At 41.9% G+C, this 15,586-nt stretch overlaps 1 protein-coding gene across 1 annotated transcript in view; it reads right to left on the bottom strand.

Moving 5' to 3' along the window:
- The window catches only part of stk17a (serine/threonine kinase 17a), a 94,347-nt gene that overhangs the window by 65,437 nt on the left and 13,324 nt on the right, over positions 1-15,586 (bottom strand). The window contains exon 2 of the mRNA XM_078236116.1: positions 432-644. Coding sequence (XP_078092242.1) covers positions 432-644 — 213 coding nt within the window. The remainder of the gene's footprint in view (positions 1-431; positions 645-15,586) is intronic.

Genomic DNA, 15,586 nt, shown 5'->3' with positions numbered 1-15,586 from the left:
TTAATCTATAGTTCAAGTGAAATAAAATGAGGCATTTTTGACAGTCTCTTTCAGAGAAAGTTCAGGATATTGGATGTGGGACTGTCATAATCAAGATGATTCCAAGATTTCTCCCTCAAAAGATGGAAATGCAATATTCACAATCTTCATTAGGACGAATATTGTTTAGCCCATGTGTATAACTGGGCAACATTTTACACTGGGAAAATGCCAACAGGCAAAAATATAATACTTAAGGAAAGATGAACTAAGAGTTTCTCAATTTTACGAAACACCAATGGGTTAACCTAAAACCAATTTACAATTATACAATTCAGATTGAGATAGTGCAAAAAAAACAAAATCAGGGGTCGATTTCAAATGTTTAACATGCTATAATTAATTAAAATAAAAAGGAGAGAAGATAGGACAAAAATAAATATTATACTTACTATTCCAAAACTAAAATCATTTCTGATGCTGTCTCATACACCTCATACAGGTTAATGACCCAAGGACTGGATTTCGCCAACTCCAGTACTGCAATCTCATGAATAATCTCCATCCGGCAGTCTTGACCCTTCCTTCTTTTTCTCATAAATTTGGCAGCATATTCCTTCCTCGTAGCTTTCTCCGTACATTTTTTAACCACTGCAAATTTACCTCTGTGCAAACAAGAGAGAGGTTTTCGCATTTTAATGGACAGTCATCATTCAAAACTTCAGTACATCAGTACAGATCTTAAATAGTTGATGCTCAATTAATTTTAATCCAAAGCAGCACTTAGAAATACCAGTGGTTAGCAAATAATAGTGGTTAGCACCGCTGCCTCACAGCGCCAGGGACCCGGGTTCGACTCTCGGCTTGGGTCACTGTCTGTGCGGAGTCCCGTGTCCCGTGTCTGCGTGGGTTTCCTCTGGGTGCTCCAGTTTCCTCCCACAGTCTAAAAGATGTGCTGGTTAGGTACATTGGCTGGGATTAGACCGTCGTGAAACAGGTTAGTTTTACCCGACTGATAATACAAAAGTGTTCTGGCAATAGTAATCCTGCTCAGTACAAGAGGAACCGCAGGTTCAGACATTTGGTGTGTGTGCTTGGCTGAGGAGCCAATGGTGCAAAGCTACCATCTGTGGGATTATGACTAAACACCTCTAAATCAGAATTCCGCCTAATTCTCCCTCAGTGTCCCCGAACAGGTGCCAGAATGTGGCGACTGGAGGATTTTCACAGTAACTTCACTGCAGTGTTAATGTAAGCCTACTTGTGACACTAATAAATAAACTTAAAACACCAATACTTTTCACTGCTTAAAACCTGGGTTCAAGTCCAATAAATGGAAAAAAGATGGGCATGTGACCAGCTGATCGGGGTTAATTATCTTTTGTTGCTCTTCATTTAGTTTCCAGAGTGCATGGTTCAAAACATCAAAGTAAGCCTGGCTTAATATTTAACAACCATTGTTTTAAAAGTTACAGTAGCGCATAAAATTAGCAATAAAATGCAGCTTTCCAAGTGGCCGGTGCAGGTGGTGTGTAAATGCAACAATGAGCTGATTCAGTGATGTGGACTATAGATACAATAAAACTGATTGTAATGTTTCAAATTAAAACATTCCTGCACTCTGTTGCCATCATCTTCTACCCTAAAATAGATTTAAGTAAACTATACGGCGGCACAGTGGCACTGCGATTAGCACTGCTGCCTCACAGCACCAAGGATCCGGGTTCGATTCCCAGTTTGGGTCAGTGTCTGTGTGGAGTTTGCACGTTGTGTGTGTGTCTGCGTGGGTTTTCTCCGGGTGCTCCGGTTTCCTCCCACAGTCCAAAGATGGGTGGGTTAGCTGCATTGGCCATACTAAATTGCTGCTTAGCATCAGCAGGACTAGCCAGGGTAAATGCATGGGGTTGTGGGGATAGGGCCTGGGTGGGATTGTGGTCGGTTCAGACTTGATGGGCTGAATGGCCTTCTTCTGCACTGTAGGATTCTATGATATACATAAAATTAAGAAGTTATAGATTTTGAATTATAACAAACTATAATTAAAGGGGATTCTACAATTTAGATTAAAACTGAAATTTAATAAACACTCCAAATATGATCTATTACAGTCCTTAATTAGGTCTAGTTTAAAACGTGTGCTAAAATGTCAACACATATACCCCCTTATCAAGTGACTGCAAAGCTAACACAGAGTATGCCTTGGGGAAGACAGAAACAGTAGCATTGCTGCGTAGCAAATGGGGACACCAAAAATATGGACCCAAGAGGTTAACATTGCTCAGCTCATCACAATGCCATCCTTCTAATAATTATCCATTTAAGTAGAATCAGTGTCAAGACACTGGCTGGGATTCTCTGGCCTCCCCTCAGCATTTTTCCCTCGGTGGTCGTGGTGGCGTGCTGTTCACTGGTGGTGGGCTGTTCACTGGTGGTGGGCTGTTCACTGGTGGTGGGATTCTCTTGTCCCGCCGGAATTCCCATTGAAGCCACCCCATGCCACTGGGAAACCCACAGCTCGGGGTGCGCTCCGACGAGAGCACAGAATCCCGCCATCGTGAGTGGCCAGAGAATCCCAACCACTATTTCTCGATGTGCTGTCTCCATGCAGTTGCAATTGCTCAGATTGACAATTTACAAAAAAACAACAAATGCTTGGATTTGAAAATAGAAAGTGCTGGAAAAACCCAGCAGGTCTGGCAGCAGCTGTGGAGAGAGAAACAGCGAACGTTTCGAATCCGTGTAACTCTGACACAGATGCTGCCAGACCTGCTGAGTTTTTTCTGCGTTTGTTTCAGGTTTCTAGCATCTGCAGTATTTTCCTTTTATCTAAATGTTTGGATTTTCCTGTTTTGAGCACATTCCCCACAGGAAGTATTTGAGCAATAACCTTACAGCAGCAACCATGTTGGCAGCTAAACCTCACAATTTTGTTTCTTTGCTCCTCATCTCTAAACATCTGTAGTGGGGAGGGGGGTGGGGGTGGGGGCGAGACTGTCAAATTTAAAAGCAAACCTTTGGCGTGGCCCACAGGTTAATCAAACAAACGTAATTCAAAACACTGAACATTCATTGTCTTCTGGAGGACAGACCAAGATTTATCCTAGCAAAGCTAAATACAGAGGCAAGCTTTGATTTTCTGTCACTGGGTCTCCATTTTTTGCAAAATAGTCTCTGACCATATTTGAATACGTAGTTAGATGAATGTATTTTGAGAGACTTGTAGTGGAACTCACTAGGTTTCAGTCACAAGCAACGGAAAGGAAAAAAGAAGTTTGAGACATGAATGCATTTTCCAAATTTTCATTCCCCCTGTGTTAATTGCATGACTGTACTTTCCTAATGCAGTCTCATGAGAGACGGAGTAAAGTCCCAATCATTAGGACTTATGTCACGACAGGGTGGAGTTCTGCTTCTCAATTCATGAGGTAATTTCCCACCTTGGCACATCATCAAGAGGAAATGGACTACCAGGCTGAGAACAGCATCGACAATGCAGACTAGGCTAGTTTTTAAGATATCAGTCCAAGTGCAATGTCATTTTCCATCGTCAATCACAAGGACTGCACTAAATGGCCTCAAGACCAGAGGCCTTACAAAAAGTGCAACAATAGTCTTTTCAAAACTGTGGTATTATTGTTGGCAAACACCACATGCTGACAGAAACCAAGGGACTGAATAATTATTTCTGTCCAGACTGGCTCAAATGAGACTTTGAAGCAAACATTTTCATTGAAAATGTGACATATATTTAATATAAAATGCAGATATGTATGTACAGATCTCCTGCAACATTGCTCACAGTGAGTTAGTGAATATATTTACTTTACATAGAGGTATTATGCTATGCAAAGTTCCACATGTTATCATGGTCACCGATGTAGATTGGCTGTTTTTGTCACATGGTATTTTGGCATTCCATTAATTGGTTGAAAATCGATTTCCAAAATTATACCACTTTTTGTGAAATTCACTCAGTAGCTTTTGATTATCATGTTGATACGTGTGTGGCCTGATACATTTTGCTTTTATCCTGTATCTTTTTTTTCTTTGAGGTACATACATATGAGGAGGAGTTGGGATCATGGAGCTTAGTAGCCTCTAATCTTAGAATTACAGCCCACAGAGAGAGGCCACTCAACCCACTGTGCTTGTGCTGGCTCTTTGAAAAAGCTGTCTAATTAGTCCCACTCTGAGATTAGTGCAGTCTGTTCACAGCCTTGGTGCCATATTTGATCCCATTATTTGAATTTCTGACCTTGTATTCACACCATCACCAAGACCACCTGTTTCCACCTCCAAAGGATTGTCCATCTCAACTCATCGTGTCTTTGTTACATCACGGCTTTCCTGCAGCGCTCCTACCATGTTCTACCCTCTGTAAACCTCAGATCATCTAAAACTCTGTAGCCCGTATTGTAACTTGCATCAAGTCCTCTTCCCCATCACGCCAGTGCTCTATGACCTACATTGGCTCCTGATCAAGCAGTATCTCAATTTTAAAATTATCTCCTCCAATTCCACAACCCTCTGAAATATCTGATCTCCTCTAATTCTGACCCCTTGAGCACCTTTGATTTAACCACATCCCACAAATGAATAAAAAAATGTTTTTTCCACTTTTTTCACTGAATCCCTTTTTGCTTTTCTCCTCTTCTCAAATGGGTCTCTCTAGCTTATACTGGGGCTGAAGCTAATAGGGATAAGGAAAAAAAATGGCAAGAGCAACAGAATGCACACTAGGATAAAGCACATTGAATAGGTCAACTCCTTGCAGCTGTTTGTCCACTCTCTCGTAAAGTACTGACACACAAACTTAATAACAGTACAATGAAAGACATGCTGGTAAAGTGCATTGGCCATGCTAAAATTCTTCCTCAGTGTACCTGCACAGGCGCCGGAGTGTGGCGACTAGGAGATTTTTACAGTAACTTCATTGCAGTGTTAATGCAAGCCTACTTGTGACAATAATAAAGAAACATTAAACTTTACGTAATCTGCTGAGATGGACTGTATTCAATTGAACCCTGTTGCCAAGTCATTTATTCTACTGCCAAATCAACAGCAGAGGTTTGCTTAATGGCATCAAGTGATAGATGACAGAAATTGGTTTTGTTTCATTGAGAAGAGACGGAATATGATCCAAATGCTCATAGATTTTCCTGGTGCAAAGGCAAATCATATCCTGTCCCGACTTGAACTTCAGACCACCAGCTGGATCTGGTAACATGCCACTGCCCTGAGTCTAATTTTAACATATACTCTCCCCAAAAAAAACTAAATCAATTCTTTTGTGTGACCACATTGCTAACAGATGAAGTCATGCTCACACAGCACTCCTCTTTCTCCATCTCCCCTTCTAAATACAGTGAACCATTATGCGAACATATATACGTGGTCACAAGAGAGTTTGAAGAGCATGCAGTGACAAAAACAAAGTTTATTTATCATTTAAGTCTAAAACGGGAAGTACAAAAACTCCCTTTGGAAATATTCAGGTTCCTTTGAACAGGTCACTTGTCCCATGTGACAATCACAGCACACATAGTATTGATCGTGTTTTCACATTGCATTAAAAGCTGTCATTAAAACAGGTAGAGCGAACAAGCCTTCAGTGTTTTTTTTAGGACTGTTGAATCTGCTACTGGAATAAAGGTATTAAATTTAGCTGTAAAACGCTGGCTACTTGTTCCAAATTCCGAACTAAAGTGTCAATTATAACAACCACTTCATTATACAGGATAGTAATACCATTCAAATGTGGTAAAGTATCTATCAACTCTTCGATAGTAAACAGGCTCCATCTGCAACAAACAAAAACTGAATCAGGAATTGCAAACAAGTGCAAGATGTATCTTCATTATGCAGAGACAGTGAAAATGAAAGCCCAAAAAAAGCCATGATCATCTTTGTAACTAAGTACAAAGTAAAACGGATGGGGGAAAAAATTGCAAAAAAAAAGAGTTGCAGCCCTTATAATTGATTAAACCTGTCAACGGACAGATTAATACCTCTGACTGTCAAGCAAGGATTAAAATGTGTAAAAGAGTAATGACAGTGAGAATTATTAATATTTCCTTCAGTCCCTGCACAAATGCTTCTTCCACTTTTTCTGCCGAGTCCCTTTTGCTTTATTCCTCCCCTAAGAAATGTTATGCATTGATATTGATCTTTGGTGGCTGCACTAAGCACCGTGCATTAATATATTCACGTATTCACTGGAGGTGACGTCACAGGGCGCTAGCGCAGGGAAATTGCCAGAGTGAAGAAGCAGCCTTGTAGCGAATATTACCCTGTAAATAAAGCTCTGTTATTTTTAAACTCTCCGTGTCTCCTAGTGTCAATTCTCTGATCTACAACAAAAAGGGGTCTCTCTAGTTCATACTGGAGCTTGGGTAATAACGATACGGAAAATATGAGAAGAACAATGGAGTGAACACAAGGATAAAGTGCTACAATGCATTAGGTCTCTGACTGCCGTGGAAATCTGTCCCTTTACCTTGCAGGGCAAATTCCACAGCAATGAATTTCTTCCAGTGACTATAAAAGTGTTCAGCAATGTAAAAAGCACAATTTTTATTTTTTCCTGCCCATAGTTGGTCTGAAGACTGAGGGAAGGTCATATAGAAGTAAATAGGGAACTTCATAGGGGCATAGGTTGAAAGTGAGAGGGGGAAATTTTAAGAGAGATGAAAGGGGCAAGTTTTTCACACAAGAAGGTGGTGAATGTCTGGAATGCGCTGCCGGAGAAGGTGGTGGAAGCAGCTTCTATAACAATGTTCAAGAGGCACCTGGATAGATACATAAATAGGCAAGGAATAAAGGGAAATGGACCACATAGAGGCAAGAAAATATTAGATGAGAGGCGCATCTGTGTCAGCACAGACCTGGTGGGCCAAAGGGCCTGTTCCTGTGCTGTGCTGTTCTTTGTTGTTGCACTGCTGGACTTAAGCATTCAGTCAGCACTGCTTTGTAATTGCCACAACTGCCTCTAGAAGAACCTTGCTTTGGTTCATCTGGTCACAGCAACACCACTTGACATAACCACATTGTATCAGATGGGATCACTGTTCGTACAAGTCCCACAATATTAAAAAAGGTGGCGTTAGCATTCCCCCACAACCACTAAACTGGAGTTCTTCCACATGGGATATTAAGCAGGAATGTAAACAATCAGCGTTTCAAGAAAAACATAAATGTTCCTGTGACATGGTCTAGATTTACTGGCGATAATGATTCCATGGAGAAGCTGAGTGAATGCCAACATGGAACAGGAAACAGAAAGCCACAAGAAATATAACATACACATCACGAGAATTGGACGTTCCCGAAAGGAAAGGATTCCTACCTTTAGAACCAAGTGATTGGCGTGACTAGACTGATTCTCTCATTCAGAAGCCTGCAAAGGCTGCTGGCTAAGACCAGATGGTCCTGTTAATTTGCATACGAATCAATCTGCCATCAACAATGGGGACTACAAACTTTCAAAACTCCAGAGAAAGCTCACACAAAGAAAAGTACATTTGCAAGCTTTAGTTTGTTCAGTCACTAAAGACACACTATATACTGCAGAGGTTCGGTGCTGTTTTATAGTCAGAATCATTCATGGCACAGGAGGAAGCCATTCAGCCCATCATGTCCATGCTAGCTCTCCACAAAAGTAATCCAGTTAGTCCCATTCTCCCTGTAGCCATGCGAGCGTATTTTCTTCAGGTGTCCTTCCAATTTCCTTTTGAAATTGTTGAGTGTCTCCACCTCCACCAGCACCATGGGCAGAGAGCTCCAGGGCATTGTTACTCACTGTGGAGAAAAGGAAGTTCTTCCCCACATTCCCCCTGCATCTCTTGCTGGTGTCATATTCACCTTATAAGCCAGTGAGCACATGGCTGCTGAGGAGATTCCAAAGCGTGGATTTTGCACCAACAATCTGCAAGATAAATGTTAAACTGCCAGGCGGACCCATATTCTGCAGGTCTTCCAGGCTACTATTCTTAATGAGTCCCAGCTTGTAGTTGCTGCACAGGACCAATGGTGCTGCTACCACATTATAAATCCACCTTAATCCTTCGCCTTTCATAGAAAGATTTAAGACTTATTGCTGCATTTTTGCTTTTCTTGCCACTAAGTGCTGCACTTAGCAACTGAGAGCATTGCGCTTGCTACTCTTCCTTCATTTGAAAATGAGATGGGAGCACAGGGTGCTGACTTCTTGTTCCACAATTGTCATTGCTAGGCTAACTGATAAACTCAAATAAAATGCAAAAACAAAAAGATCTACAGGATGATCTTTTACAACATATCATATAAAAGAGTAACGTTCTCCATTGGGTTGCCATCGTATCACACCCATTAAACAGCTTGGTTAAAAGAACCAATTAACAAGGATTTAGACAAATAATTGATCATGCTTCACTAATCTACCGGAATTATTTTTCAAAGATGTGACTAAACTAGTGCTTGGTAGATACCCTCCGAATAGAAGCTACTTGGATTCTCAAGAAGCAGATGATTAGATTTCACAAGTGAGTCTTAAAGAAATTTACAGTTCATGGAATTCATCTCAAATTAGCTAGCTAATGGCCTTGCAACAGGAAACAGAAGACTGTGATAAAATGAAATAAAAAATCTGGAATGTCAGAGGAAGTGATCTGTTGTTCATACTTATCACCAGCAATATTGAAAAGGTACTTAACCTTTGCAAAGATTACAAAACGCACAATAGGTGACAAATATACGATGGATTAAAAGTGAAATCTGATTTAATTGAACAGGTGGCCTGTAAAATAGAGGTGAATGCAAGACATTGCACATTGGAAGAGGAAATATGAAGTGTGTACATGTTGAATAAGTGCTACTTGCAATAAACGTTACTGCAGAAACAAATACTAGGATGTAGCTCAAAATCAAAACAACTTATTCTAACCTTACACAGACCATTTAGCCCATATGTGATGGATAATGATCAATTTTGCCAATTGTTGCTTGAACCTTGCCCACAGCCAGGGCTTACTGAAAATTCGTAGGCAACTTGCACTGTCAATTTGTCCAATACATGCCAGGCTTTGCTTAAAGGTCTTGCAAAATGTATCTTGTCGGCATTTTAAGCAATCTCCTTTAACCAATTGGAATGTATTGGAAAGGTTTCCAGAGTCTAGATTCCAGAATTCGAAGTTAGAAAAGATAGTACTCATGATAAAATCTTGGGAACACAATCCATGTTTTTAAAATGCTGAGGGACAGGTAAGATGTAGATGTAGGCAGATTATTCAATTTGGACTGAACACAGTGATGCGCTTCTCAAACACGAGGCCAGATGCTCGGGAAATAAAAGGCTTTTATTTACTGTAATGAAGCAGCCAATAATTATATACACTATCCCAGACTGAAGGGGTCCCGGCCAGAGCAGGGACTTTTATACCTCTCCCAGGAGGCAGAGCCCGACTGGGATGTACCACAACACTACAGTACAAAGGTGTAACAACCCCACCCTAACCCCAACAACAACAAGTAGCACAACCCAACAGTAACATATGTACATCCTTGTAGTACTGGCCAGATCCTGGCTCAGTACTATCCAGTGGGAACCAACGATGGTTCACCACACACAGCACTAGAGAATTAAAATAAACAAGTTTTTTTTTAACATTGGAAGCTTTTATCTCCATGGCTCTCAAAGAAATAGAAAATAGGAGCAGTCAAATCAGAAAGTTTACTGTGATGTAGATTAACCCCCTTTTAAAAAAACAATTAGATTAATATCAGGCTAGAAACAGGCTTGTGATTTTGGGATATTTACAGAATGAGACATTCCATAGGGTATTGTAATGCTGGAGTTGGGCAGAGGTATGTGAAAATGGATATTATGGAGGTTTGATAGACCACTTCTGACATTCTGCACAAAGCATGACCTGCAGCTGACATTACAGTTTGCAAATCACTCCCTACCTTTAGTTATCCATCTGCTGCACTTATATTACGATGCTAATGCTGAAGACTGCATGTATCATTACGACAGTCGATCTGTAATGTGAACAAGGCAGTCCGATTGCAATACTGGGATCTGATGGAAGAGGCAAACATGAACCGATGCTGCTTGCCACCATTTTACTCTGGCTGGCCAAGCATGATTCTCAGCTATCCCTAGACAGTACACCGAGTAATGTTTCAATACTGCTGAAATAGACAGTCCTTCCTCCAATAAAAGATGGAGTCCACAATCAAAGATTTCAATCAGAGTTGAGAATTTTGAATAAGTCCATACCAGCTGGCGTTCTTACATACTTGGTATACAAATACATTAGCCTCCACTGGAAGACTTGCAATTATTCCACTCTTCAGTTTATTCTGCTTTGACCAGTTATTTTGCTGACAGTAACCAGAGTAGACAGTGTTGTTAGGGGTGGCATCGTGGCACGATAGTCAGCACTGCTACTTCACAGCGCCATGGACCCGGGTTTGATTCCCGGCTTGGGTCACTGTCTTTGCGGAGTCTGCAGATTCTCCCCGTGTCTGCATGGGTTTCCTCCATGCAGACATGCTGGTTAGGTGCAGTGGCCAGGCTAAATTCTCCCTCAATGTACCCAAACAGGTGCCAGACTGTGGCGACTAGGGGATCTTCACAGTAACTTCATTGCAGTGTTAATGTAAGCCTACTTGTGACACTAATAAATAAACTTTAAACTTTGTTAGCGTGCGTCGTTTGATTAACAAGCAGTTCTATGTCTGACACTTACAGTAGCATGTTTCCAAACCGCTACAACTCTGTGCATGCTAATTCCACATGTTTCAAGGTGTAAACAAACTACAGACTGACATGGGCCCAACAAATTTCTATCTAGCTTTGCAGGAGATTACTCCAAACTAGGACACACCTGGCAGGTTAAATCCACTAAGACAACACGAGATAAACAAAACAAGTAAATAACTGTTGTTTTTGGATTGCATTATATAGGATGGCTCTTCAAAGATGCGCCAACACCACCACCCCACCCTCCCCCACCTCCCAGCCCAGCGAACACCCCCATCCTGAACCTGTATTGGACAAGTTGACAGTGCAAGTAATGGGTTTTCTGACCTTTCATGGCTGTAACCCTATTACGTCACTAGTAGAGGGAGGAGTCTATCTCAACAGGAAATCCCATTGGCGCAAATGGCGTTTTTGGGCTCCCGTTGGGTTCTCTGCCCCCCTCCGGCTTTCCCGCCCACTGAAAAGGGTGGTGGAAAATCCACCCTCCCCCCCCCCCATTGCTTGGGGAAGGGCTGTAACAGGGGCGAGGGTGATTTGCAAGGGGAAAAGAATGTCTCAGCACTATACCCCATCCTTCTTAACCTGCACTACAGATAATTGTTCAGGTTCCAATCAACTCTGCTTCTTAAATTAGCGTAATTGTTGCTAATCATAAATCAAATGAAATAAAAAGTCTTGCATAAAAATAAGGACACAATGTATAATTTTAAAATGGGGACTGGATTATATCTGCACAGCTCGGTTCAATTATCCCTCACCTGTTTCACCCTAGGACCTCCTGGTGACTTCTCCAGTGGAGAACCATGGGAGATTGGCGAGAACAAATTGGACATTTAAATATTGGAATAAGCAGGTTTTTTAAAAATCTGTATATGCAATAAAAATTCAAATGTCCATTGTGCACTAAAATCTATATTTTTAGTTAGTGATTGATTTCTTGGTCTGTGAACTCTATTTGCTACAATACTGGCTGTAATTAGGACAGGGAAAATAATGGAGAAAAATGGCCGTTGATTTGTGAACTCGAGCAAATGCACTTCAGTTAAATTCATGGCCTTGGGTCATGAATTGCTGATCTGTGATCGAGAAACTCCATTCTATCTTCTCTTTAATTGGTGGCCTCCAGTCAGTAATAAGCAGCGATCTGGAAATATTACATTTTATAATTAAGCAGTGTAGCGTTTAAGGGAAAATATGAGTTTTAAAGACAGCGAAAGGTTGATCTAATAAATACTGACAAGGCAAGAGAGTCCAATGATTCCCTGCGGCTGTGTCCCGATGCAACACAATGAGCCATCGAAGCCCTTTCGTCCCAAACCAGGTCAAATAGCACCAAATTAGACTGTGGTGCCTTTCATTAGTCAATGGTTTACGGTTTTGTTCATTACATGAAAAGCTCCTCAAAGTTGTGATATCGACAAAGAGATGTGCACGCAGCAATGTTCAATAGTACATTTTACTCTTACGAAATGTCAGAACTTGTAATTTTTTCAGCTTTATTCCTTGCTCTTGATTAATACCAGTTTAGACTATATAGAATCATAGAATCCTACAGTGCAGAGGGCGGACATTCAGCCCATCAAGTCTGCACTGATTACAGTCCCATCCAGGCCTTTTCCCCATAACCCCATGCATTTACCCTAGCTAGTCCCCTTGACACTAAGGGACAATTTAGCATGGCCAAACCATCTAACCCGCACATCTTTGGACTGAGAGAGGAAACCAGAACATCCGGAGGAAACCCACGCAGACACGGGGAGAACGTGCAAACTCCATGCAGACAGTCACCCAAGCCGGGAATGGAACCCAGATCCCTGGCGCTGAGAGGGAGCAGTGCTAACCACTGTGCCACCGTGCCGCGGAACAATCATTCAACTAGTTACACACCTTATGTGTATTCCAGCAATGTATAACAAAGAATATTTTTAAAGAACTTACCACAAATGAAGAATTAACTAGAGCAGAAAGTCAACCTGGAGCAACATGAGCTTTGAAAGCCATGGAACACAGATATTCTTTGTCACCTGCCCTATCTTCCTTCAGTCAAAGAGTAGTGAATCTGAATCTGGCAATTGATGAAGCAATGTTTTGGAATGCAGAATGGCTTAGCATCATTATATGGTGTGGTACCTATAACTGCACAAAGTAAGTCCCAATTGCCAGTCATGAAACTATGGTGAAGTTCAAAGCACAGGCCAAGTGCTTCCTACGAAAGGGGAAAACCAAAATTAGTTGCTTCCAGCTACTCTTGTGCAGAAAGCTAAGATTAGATTACTTGCCAATTTTCTATGGCTGAGAATAGTGTGTGAATCATAGAATCATACAGTGCAGAAGAGGCCCTTCGGCCCATCAAGTCCACACCGACACATTAGAAACACTTGAACTCCCACCTAATCCCATCTGCCAGCACTTGGCCCATAGCCCTGAATGTTATGATGTGTCAAGTGCTCATCCAAATCCTTTTTAAAGGATGTGAGGTGGGTTCCCTCACATCCACCACCCTCCCAGGCAGCACATTCCAGACCATCACCACCCTTTGGGTAAAAAAGTTTTTCCTCACATCCCCCCTAAACCTTCTGCCCCTCACTTATGTCCCCTCAACTGAGGGGAATAGCTGTTCCTATCCACTCTGTCCATGTCTCTCATAATCTTGTACACCTCGATTAGGTCGCCCCCCCAGTCTCCTCTGCTCCAATGAAAATAACCCAAGCCTATCCAAGCTCTCTTCATAGAGTGAGGCAACATCCTGGTGAATCTCCTCTGCACCCCCTCCAGTGCAATCACATCCTTCTGATAATGTGGCGACCAAACGACACACAGCACTCCAGCTGTGACTTCACCAAAGTTCAATACAACTCCAGCATGACTTTCCTGCTTTTGTAATCAATGCCTCGATTGATAAAGGCAAGTGTCCCAGATGCCTTTTTCACCACTCTACTAACATATCCTTCCGCCCGCCCTCAGAGATCTGTGGACAAATACGCCAAGGTCCCTTTGTTCCACAGAACTTCCTAGTGTCCTACCATTCATTGAATACTTTGTCAAATTACTCCTTCCAAAGTGTATCACCTCACACTTTTCAGGGTTAAATTCCATCTGCCACTTATCTGCCCATTTGACCATTCCATCTATATCTTCTTGCAGCCCAAGACACTCGGCCTCACAGTTAGCAACCCGGCCAATCTTTGTGTCATCTGAAAATTTAGTAATCCTACCCCCCACATAGTCATCAATGTTATTTATATACGTGGCGAATAATAGAGGGCCCAACACAGATCTCTGTGGTACGCCACTGGACACTGGCTTCCAATCACCAAAGTAGCCTTTTGTCATCATCCTCTGTCTCATACAACTAAGTCAATTTTGAATCCACTTTATCAAATTACCCTGTATCCCATGTGAATTTACCTTCTTTACAAGTCTCCCATGTGGGACCTTGTCAAAGACTTTGCTGAAATCCATATAAACTACATCAACTGCACTACCCTCATCCACACACCTGGTCACCTCCTCATAAAACTCAATCAAATTTGTTAGGCATGACCTCCCTCTGATGAAGTCATGCTGACTATCCCTGATCAAGTTTTGTCTCTCCAAGTGGAGATAGATGCTCTCCTTCAGACATTTCTCCGATAGTTTCCCTACCACTGACGTGAGACTCACTGGTTTGAAGTTCCCTGGTTTATCTCTACAACCCTTCTGAAATTGAGGAAGATCATTACCTGCTCTCCAGTCATCTGGCACCTCCCCCGTGGCCTGTATTCAATGTTCTGACCAATGAAACCAAGCATGCCAAATACCTTTTTCACCACTGTCCACCTGTGACTCCACTTTCATATACCCCTAAATCTCTTTGTTCTGTAACTCAGAAGAGAGGAATTGAAAATTTGGGTCAGAGCCCCTGCCATCTCCTCCCTTGCCTCCCACACAACCTAGGGCACGATTCCAGATTCAGATCCAGGTCCAGATGAATCTGGACCTGGAGATTTATCCACTTTTAAGGCTGCCAACACCTCCAATACCTTGTCCTTCCCTATGTCAATTTGCTCAAGAAGCTCAGAGTCTCTCTCCCTGAATTCCATACCTTCGTCCTCATTCTCTTGGGTGAAGACAGATGTGAAGTATCCATTCAACACTCTACAATGACCTCTGGCTCCACCCACAGATTACCCCCTTCATCCCAAATGGGCCCTACTCTTTCCCTGGTTGTCCTCTTCCATTGATATACTTATAGATCAATTGGGCCAGTTGGGCTGACGAATGGCAGATGGAGTTTAATTTAGATAAATGCAAGGTGATGCATTTTGGTAGATTGAACCAGGGCAGGACTTACTCAGTTAATGGTAGGGCGTTGGGGAGAGTTACAAAACAAAGAGATTTAGGGGTATATGAAAGTGGAGTCACAGGTGGACAGTGGTGAAAAAGGTATTTGGCATGCTTGGTTTCATTGGTCAGAACATTGAATACAGGAGTTGGTATGTCTTGTTGAAGTTGTGCAAGACATTGGTAAGGCCACACTTGGAATACTGTGTACAGTTCTGGTCACTCTATTATAGAAAGGATATTATTAAACTAGAAAGAGCGCAGAAAAGATTTACTAGGATGTTACCAGGACTTGATGGTTTGAGTTACAAGGAGAGGCAGGATAGACTGGGACTTTGTTCTCTGGAGCATAGAAGGCTGAGGGGTGATCTTATAGAGGTTTATAAAACATTGAGGGGTACAGATCAGCTAGATAGTCAATATCTTTTCCCAAAGGTAGGGGAGTCTAAACCTAGAGGGCATAGGTTTAAGGTGAGAGGGAAGAGATACAAAAGAGTCCAGAGGAGCACTTTTTTCACACAGAGGGTGGTGAGTGTCTGG

This window comes from Mustelus asterias, chromosome 2 (genome assembly GCF_964213995.1).
Source record: "Mustelus asterias chromosome 2, sMusAst1.hap1.1, whole genome shotgun sequence".
Classification (NCBI taxonomy): Eukaryota; Metazoa; Chordata; class Chondrichthyes; order Carcharhiniformes; family Triakidae; genus Mustelus; species Mustelus asterias.
Note: the sequence above shows the minus strand (reverse complement) of the source record. Positions and strands in the feature narration are given on the sequence as shown.